Genomic DNA, 9,198 nt, shown 5'->3' with positions numbered 1-9,198 from the left:
ACTTAATCCAGCGCTATTCCCTCTTATAATTTTGGCTGTTCCGTCACTTTATTTTATAGGTATTTAGAAACAAATCAGCAGTCTGCATCACGTCCTGACATAGGCCTACAGTCGAGGGACATCCTATTGTGCGCGACACCGGACCAACCGAACGTAAGCCCGTGTTTACAAGGGAAGTCTTGGTCGCAATCTTGTTATCGATCCTCTATCGACCGTTAGCGCGGCGTAACAGTTGCGTGGCGATGTACACAAACAACTCAAAGCGGGATTAAACGATTTGACGAATCGTGGAAGCTCTTAACAGCCAAGTACTCAAAGGAATAATGGAGATCCACCTTTTCATTCTGTCGGCATCAGACACTATAAACGTAACAGACGGAAGGATATTACGGTACTCGGTTATTTATTTGTATGCAGCGAAACCAGTTACATGACTAGGTCTACTCCGCCGGATTTTGTGACTGAACTTAATTCGAAAAGGAAACGCGTTACTAGAAAATGGTATTGTAAGATATGTGAGTTATGGTGGCTGATCTGTTGTCCTTGCTGAAAGCTAAGCCAGGCACAAAACGACCACGGTACATGTATTGTTTTTTTATTTTTGCGATTGCGACCTATAAGAGGCCAGGAGACATTCTAACCTAGATTTCAAGATTCCGGCTGAGATCAAGAAAGTTGTGACTCCGAGACGGGTCCTCGTATCGGAAGGACTTCAACGCTCATCGAGCTTGTCGTCTCTTAATAACTTCCCGGACCCTTTTTTCGGGGCCAACTCTCGAAAGCAATCACCGGTAATGGACGCCGGTCTCGAACGAGGAGTTACTAAGTGAATAAACACGCAAGTTTCCGGTGGGAAAATGGATTGGGTCTAATCAAGTGGCAGAGGGCCAATACCACTTTGCAGACTGATGTATCGAGAGTTGACAAGCTGTCGGTTGAAGGTCCACCTTCGGAGAAAAAAATGGGGATGTTTCTCTGCAGGACTGAGCAAGGCACCCAAAGATTCTCTCCAGTAAGTATCTCTAGGGCATGAATGTTTTATCATTCCTGTAAGAAAGTTTAGCGTTTAAGAAGTCTCTTGTACGGCATGAACCATTTTGCTTGTGAATTCAACGGTCTTTAAATGGATACCAGTTTTTAACAAGCCATTAATGTAACGGAACATCAAGCAAAACAATAAAAACTATATCTGAGACTGGATGGAATTACACTAAACAAGAATTATATCTGATCTTTAAAATAAACATTTTTTTCCCACAGTCATCTCAGCATTGGTTGCCATGTGCTTCTTCACAAAATCCACTTTGATTTCATTTATGATAAATATTCTTTGGAGTGAATGACCTTCCCATTTTTCGTGTTCAGATTACCGTCTTCAAGAACCTCCTATCTTTATTATACTTTACTTAAAAAACATAAATAAACGATTCTGTCTCTGTGATACAGTAGCAGTATGTCGAATAAATTCAGAGCAAAGTACTCAATTTTGTTTGAATCTTATCTAGCTACAGCAGGCAACGATCTCTGTCCTGCTGTGGTCCGTAGGCACGACGGTACTTTGAAGTCAGCAATTTGTTATGCTTTGACTAGACCTCCAAACAGGAACCGAACAAAAGATCAAGTGACACGCCGTGTTGGCGTTCGATTGTCCACAGAAACGGGACCACTGCACTTGTTTATGTTTGCATCACATTAATCAAAACGTTATGAAAGAGGAAGCTTGGACCTCTTTGTGTTTGCTGATGTTAATGACAGAAGAGAAATTAGGATCAATAAAAGAAATGATACCCTCTGGTCAGATGAACCATTTATTTGGCCATATAAAGAATACATTTTGTTCCGTAGTTGCACAAACTCATTCAATTACGTTATTTATTTTGACAGCTGAAATGGAAAACAAGCAGCCCTGAAAGCAAAACGAGAGATTGAGCATTTAAACCAAAATAATTTAGGTTACTTGAATCTAAAATTATTGCATGTGTTTAAAAACAATATACTTATAAAAGAGTTTGAAGATATGCCAAGACACCTTTTTCTACCAACAAGTTTTATTATCGTGGCCGAATGAAAATAAAATGCATTATGTACATCTTGACTTTATTGACAGATTTGAGGTCAATTAACTATCACCATGGTTTTGTGGCGGCCGAGAAAGACCATAGTGGTAATGGAGCCGGCGGGGCAGGCTGCGTTTTCCCCGCTGTCGTCCGACGCCTCGGGCCAGGCGAGCCCAGAGGGTCATTACACGGTGCCGCCCGCTTCCCCGATCGACTCTGCGGACCCCATTACGGCCGTTCGGCGAGCCAATTCGCCCGAGAGAAACTTGACCGGCCGGGAGGGCACAAAACCTCGCCAATTCCAGTTCAAACGCCCGCAAAACCTTCAGCTCTCACTCAAAAACAGGACGGTCCAGAATTCGTTTCCCGCGAAGCCAAGCCGGGCTCGGTTCATGAAAAGTAAGAGGGCTGTCCCCGCACCAAGCAAAGGTTTGGAAGACCGGCTCAGCATTTCCGGGAGCGGTTCTGGAAGTAGTGCCAAGTCGCCCCTGAAATCTTCTGAAACACACCAGCAACCCGACCGGACGTGGAGGGGAGGGGTAACGGGTGAGTCTCTTGGCCTGAGCGGAGCGACGGGGGATCTCATCCGGGAGAAGTACAACTTAAGTCCCGCTGGCAAGAGGAGGGGCTCGGTGGCGCTTCCCCTCAACCGCCCTGCCACCTACGACAACCATCCGAACCTGAAGTCCGGAGCTCGGCCTAAGAGCGGCTTGCCCGCCTACCGGCGCGTCCACTACCATCTCCGCAGTGACTATGAATCTGGTAGACCCTTGTCTCCCAATCGTGGCGGGCAAACTACGCCGAGCCTCCAGGATGGCGCAGCCAAGAGCCCCTCCACCAGCCGGTGCACGACGCCCCAGCCCAACTTTGCCAGTGAGTACATTGCTGAGATCTTCCAGACCAGCGATAAGTTTCTCATATCGAGACCAGGCTCTGGCCAGCAAAGGCCCGCAAGCGCCTGCCCTCCTTCTCGGCCTAAAAGTGCCCAGCGGTCATCGTTCTGCCCCTCTCCCGGTAAGACGTATAAGGTGCGTCCAGCCAGCGCTCTTGCGGTTACGAACACGGCTAAGAATCACATGCCCTGGAATAAGAACCGTGCTCAAAGCGCACAGACTTACAAACCAGGCTGTAAGGCTGGGATGCTGGTTACGTTGCCGTCGCCTTCTCTGAAACATGAGAATCTATTGGTTCAAAGAAGCAAATCGCCTGATCAAGACCAGACAACAAAGATGCAGCTACCTGAAGGGGACAAGACGGTTGATATGAAGGCTTCCCTGAATCTATCTGAGCATGGGAGGCCTCCATCTGTTCATAGTGTGATCTCCAAGAATGCCACCCAGCTTACCAGCCAGAAACCTACCTCTCGGGAAGAACTTGATTCCCGGCAGGCGGAAGATACCCAGGAACTGTTTGGGGAGGACAGAGAAACGACTGTTGAATTGGCCTGCTCCCCTCTTGAACATGATGAAGTCGACCAACTTGATACCTTCAGCGAAAGCGAATTTAGTGGCAAAGAAGATGACTCCACATCGCTCTCCCCGCTTCATAAGTTGGAACAACAGGAAGGGGAAACTTCTTTGAACCCACAGTCGAACTTTCAACATGGCTGGACACGCAGTCTGGAATCACTTTCAACTATGGAAGATTGGCCTCCAAAATCTAAACAGGAACCAGAGTGTGAAGTAAGTTTTGATGAAGACAGGCTACGTCACGCGTCGGACACCGCCGTGCGGTCCGCGGTTGAGGCACTCTACCCAAACGCGTCTGAGAAGGCGGTGAGACTGCGACCGCGCACGGCGGCCACGCGGGAGGACCTTGCGGTGCACCTCGAGGCGGAGAAGCAGGCGGTGCTGGATGACCTGCGCAGTGACCTGCGCAGGAGGCTGCAGCTGAGAAAGAAGAGTGGCATCATGAACGACTCCGTCTTCCAAAAGCAGATTCAGAGTAGCTTCTGGACGGCTGACATGCTGTATCACCGGTGGGGGAACGACATGTTAGAAATGTAAGTATAATTAGATCCAATGGACTGGCCAAGAGAGGCCGCTCACTCTGCCCAGGGTTTTAAGTACGAAATTTACTAAAAAAAAAAACCGAGGGGAAACAATAACACACCACTATTGTGTGAGTTTTGACAAGTACCTTGTCACTGTCGAACTTAAATTGTTAGTCTGACGAGAAAGTACTTGGTGCCTGACTGACAAATGAATTCATGTCATTTTGTCAGACAGACAAACTAGAAGACAGAATTTGCATGGCTGCCATCTTGAAAGCCAGTGCCTTTGTTCCACAAGGTATGCACAAAGGAGGTTTCCCTTTAAAACAACAGAGCTGCCCTGCAAGATGGCTATCACGCAAACGCCCTGTAATGCGTCAGAGAGACATGCCAAAAATCACGTCACCTTTAACACCCACATAACGAAAACCAAACGGTCAGATTGACCTGGAATACGGGTCATGTGGTGCCTGACTTTTTTCTGGGTTAAAATAATGACACTTTCTGGGTCAATATGACCCGCACAGGAGTCAGTAATACCCCAGAAGTCAGTCTTTGTTTTGATTGACCTGCATGCATTCCAGGTCAACCTAACCTGGGAATTTTAAGGATATAAAGATCTTGTCATTTTTTGGTCCGGCTTTAAAAGAATGAGACGGCGCGAGTTTCCCAGTATGAGCGTGTAATCAGCCTTTTGGAGGATTAGTTTTTAGCTGCAAACAGTCATGTGGAGGTTCTGTGTGTTAAATTTATCGCCACATGCCCGAGAGTTTGTAGGACCAAAATATACTCAATGTGCGACATGACTCAAAGCTCGTTTGTCGAAAAAATCCCAGCGTAAGTTACTCTCGGAATATTGCTGTAAATCCGACTGTTATCTGTGGCAAAAAATGGATATCTCATTCACTGCTGAAAACATCCAGGGGCGAATCAAGGATTTACTAAAAGGGGGCTTGAACTAAAAGTTTTAGGGTTGCGGCCATAAAAAAAAGGAGTTGGGTAACTGGAAGCAGAACTGTTGTTTTATACGTCTTTGTCGAAGTGATGGGGCAGGGTCCCTCCTTTTTTTCTTCACCTCCCTCTTTTCGTCTCTTTTGTTTATTTATTTACTTTTTGGTGAAATAAGGGGGCGTCCGCCCCCACGCCCCACCCTAGTTCCGCCCCTGACAGACCTGATTTCCCAATGGGCCTCGGTTGCAAAGAACAATAATAAATGTAGTTAGTATTTTTAGGAAAAAAAGTGCAAACGTGAAATGCAAATGTTGGACAGGAAGAGATCACCTTCGTTTTAAAAACTGCATCATATTTAAAAATGCCCAACCGTACAACAGGAAAATTAAACGTGAAACTGTGTATGTCAGTGTGGCCCTCGGTAAACAGATGTCAGTCCTTATTCAGTCAACCAATCAATTATAAGACATTAAATTATGGTCCACCAGAAATTGTACAGAGATCGTTTTCAACATTAGGCCTATGCATGAAAACATGAACACAGTCTCCACGGCCGTTGAGAGACTGGGAGTCCACTTTTTTAGAGAAACCAATTCTCTAACTCACCCATCATTTCCACTCTACTGAAGCTCAGGTAAAGGGGGTCGAATTGGAAAATTTCACGGCGCTCGCCTACGTCTTGACACCAAGGTCACCATTGTCGGAACAATTCCTTTCTCACTCTGTCCTTTCCAAAATGAATTAAGCCATAAATAGATGCGGTCATTAGGCATTTTCAGTGGCGTGAGAATATTGCCCGGTTTTTTTTTTTACTGTCGATATAAGATTTACAAAAAATATGCGATTGTGTATTCAAAAAGCGAGCTTTAATTGTCCCCGCGATGAGTCGTGAAATGTCGTCTCGTTCGGGTCAATAGCCTCTCAACGCCTGAGTTTTTCTTTTTAATATTGTCGGTTTGGTTTCTTAAGAATGCTCCATAGCGGAGAATGGGTATTCCCTTGGTATTCTGACAATTAAAGAACGGTGTTGTTGAAGGATTGTGTTATTAGTCATTTTGCCTGGAGTTGTCCAATTTGCTTATCACGGAAAAGAGTCGGGCTGTGCGTAGGCGATGGTACATTCAGTCGTGCTGGACGTACGCCGGACTGTTTCCGCCGAGGACGCATTTTTTCCCCCAAGAGTTGATAAGGGTGACTTCTGTGCGGGTTCACGTTCCCCCCCCCAAAAAAATATTGTCGGCAGTCGGTAGGCCGTTTTTGAAAGACGAGCATTTTTCATCGCGCCTCCCGAATCCTGTATGGTATAACGCTCGTAAAAAGCAAACGCGCCAGACTGTACGTTAATGCTTCGCCTTCAACATTCGAGCTTGTAAAAAAATGACATGGTTCAGCTTTTTGATGCAAATCAAGATTAGTTCACAGTACATACCACAGCATCAGTGCAAACACAATGTATAGTTCACCTCAGTGTCCATCCAAAATGTCCCGCTCGCAATTAAACAAGAACAAAATCCCAGGCTTCATTGCAAGGCATGACTAGTTTCGTGAAGGCTAAGACGCGCTATATCAGCAAGATATCTTGGACAAAAATCTTTCAAGGCTCTTAACACCACGGCTCATCGCCCTATCTCTCTGTTTCTCAGCTCTCAGAGAAACTTTCTTGAGAGATCTTTTTTTATCACGTGCTGTGTGTGGGCTCTTACACAACAACGCAGCACAAGGAGGTATTAATAATCAGATATTAAACAAGACCGTTACAGCAGCTAAACTAAAACACCATTACACAATCTCGCGTTTTATTGTTGCTTTTTGTTGTTGTTTGTCGTCTCGTTCGTTGTCGTCGTTGTCACTGTTGTCGTCGTCGTCGTCGTCGTTGTTGTTGTTGTTTGTGTAATCACATTTGTTAGAGGCATGGAGGTAGGAAGAGAAGTGAATTCAAATATTCTAAACAAACAGGAAGCTCTTCACGGTTATTCATACAAAGCAATGAAGAAATTCCTTAGGTTTTGCCTGCACAGAAGGACATCAAACAATTAAATCTGATATTTCAAAGTAAGGAGTAAACGTAACCGAAAAACATCCACTCCTCAGAATGACGGAGCAAAAATTTGGCCTTCTGATTACACCCACGCGAAGCTTGTAAGTTCTCCTACGTTATATAAAGAAACCACAATTAACTTGTGATGTATGACGTCTGGTTATTAATGGATGTTCCCCTTATCGAGTTAACGAAGTGGCAATTCTAACCTTGGGAATCGGATGGAGTCCATTGTATCCTGTTTCTTGGCCTCGGTTTTTTTTTTTACCTAAAATGCGCGACGATTTTATCATCTGGAAGCAGATACCCGCCATGTTTTATTCAACAGAATCGATGTGCGGCCTCCATCCAGGCGAATCAGGTAATTTTCCGTCTGGGATGGTTTCAGGAGGGGACCAAAAAAAAAAACGAGCCATGTGGTTCGGGTTCCAGCATGAATAATTGCGGCTTTTATTCAGAAATGATATCCACCCATCGATTTGGTCTTTTACTAGAAATTGATATGTTTGTTGTGGGTTTCGAGGCGGAGCAAATTTGTTCAGCAAGTAAGATATTTCAATGTCACACGGTGTATTGTGTGACCGTCGTTCGTCCTATATACGAATTATGTAGGAATGCTTTTGGATCTATAGACTGGTGAACTAGATCTGTTCATAGCCTGCCCCCGAGAGAACAGATTCAGGGCAGAATTTTCTCAGTTTTAAAACTGTGAAAAAATGCATCAAATAGAGCTACATTTATTCAAACAGCTCTGTGGCCACTCGCCCATAAACACTGGTCTGACAAATGGGAATTGTCACAAATTGAGTTTTAACAGACATAACACAATTCTATAGCGGGACTCGTGGCTAATCGAACAATTTTACAGTCCCCCCCCGGCCCATAGAGGAAGTCTGTTCAACAATAATTGTCGACACGCCCCTTTGGGGGCTATTTTTTGAGGATTAGACAAAGACTTGAACAAATTGCATCTGCTCCAGCTCGCAGATTATACCAGAAAGTTAATCTCTGGCGAAAGGAGCGTGAACAAAATTAAATTGCTGAGTTTATAAAGTTTCTTTCTTTCTTTGTCTCTTCCTCAGGCGAAAGAAGTGGAAGTCCGATACTGGTCGCCTCGAGGATCAAGAGGAAGAGGAAGGGCCAACTTTCCCGAGGGGGCGGCGGGGTGGGTTCTCCAACGAGCGAACAGAGAACTCCCCACTTGACTTCGAGGCACTTAGGTAGGTCAAACAGGGGTCATGTCACAGATCAAAGGTCGATTGATCCGGATTCCAAACGAGGCAGCAGCGAAAGTTTGGAATTTTTCACGGCTTGCTGTTCAAGTAAATAATAACAAGTCGTTTTAATTGGTGGAATTAAGATCAGTATCAGTTTGTCAAAAACCAAATGCACGCAGTGTGCGCTTGAAGTGCCGCACTGTTCATAGAGCTGCTGAAGCGCAAAATTTGCTTAAGCGGGAAAAAACTTTGCTTAAAAAACAAAGGTTACCAGCTCAATATCTGTGTGATTGTCATGCTAACCAAAAGACAGGTGAATACCATTCCAAAACAATATACATCACATGGAGTTTTGGCTGGTAACCTTATTTGTCAAGCAAGGTATTTTCATGCTTAAGCAAATATTTTGTGCTTAAGCAGCTCTAAGAAATTTGTGTGAGTTAGCGAAAACATCAATAACTCGGTTTTCTAAAATGAGCGTCAGTTCGTGGGGGGTGACGTATTATTAAACGTGCGTCCAGTGGCTCGCGCTGAGCGTGCTGACCGAGTGGGAAAATGTTCAGTCGGTCTCTCATAAAGATCGCAACAGTAGTTCGTGTCTGGAAGGGCTAGCCCACGGCACCTGCATGCTGTAGGTGGCCGGGCGGGTGAGACGCGGAGGCTGTCTCTCGCTTGCCACGCTGCGTGCACCCAAGCTCGCAGGGCGAAAATCAATGTCCAGCCCTGATAAACTTTTTAAACGTTTTTATTTTCAAAAAAAGGTCCATGGCAACCCCCCCCCCAACAAAAACAAGACGTTTTCTTTTCTCTGTGTTAACAAACTGAATGGGCGATTTAGAATGTCTTTCAATTCCTCGCTTCCAAAGGGGCATAAAAGTACTCAAATTTAACCCCGTGGAGCATCCTCAAAACCCCTTTCCCACAAAACTAAAAAGAATCAAC

At 45.1% G+C, this 9,198-nt stretch overlaps 1 protein-coding gene across 1 annotated transcript in view; it reads left to right on the top strand.

Annotated features, from left to right (window-relative positions):
- The first annotated feature begins 206 nt into the window (after nucleotides 1-206).
- LOC147795833 (uncharacterized) overlaps nucleotides 207-9,198 on the top strand; it is a 30,229-nt gene continuing 21,237 nt past the window's right edge. Inside the window, exons 1-3 of the mRNA XM_087130801.1 lie at nucleotides 207-1,012; nucleotides 2,108-4,059; nucleotides 8,122-8,259. Of these exons, the coding sequence (XP_086986927.1) occupies nucleotides 2,132-4,059; nucleotides 8,122-8,259 (2,066 nt within the window). The 5' untranslated portion in view covers nucleotides 207-1,012; nucleotides 2,108-2,131. The remainder of the gene's footprint in view (nucleotides 1,013-2,107; nucleotides 4,060-8,121; nucleotides 8,260-9,198) is intronic.

This window comes from Acanthaster planci, linkage group LG20 (genome assembly GCF_054643075.1).
Source record: "Acanthaster planci isolate LZ-2023a linkage group LG20, COTS_SCS, whole genome shotgun sequence".
NCBI classification, from domain to species: Eukaryota; Metazoa; Echinodermata; class Asteroidea; order Valvatida; family Acanthasteridae; genus Acanthaster; species Acanthaster planci.
The sequence above is the reverse complement of the archived record's forward strand: the minus strand, read 5'-3'. Positions and strand labels throughout refer to the sequence as shown.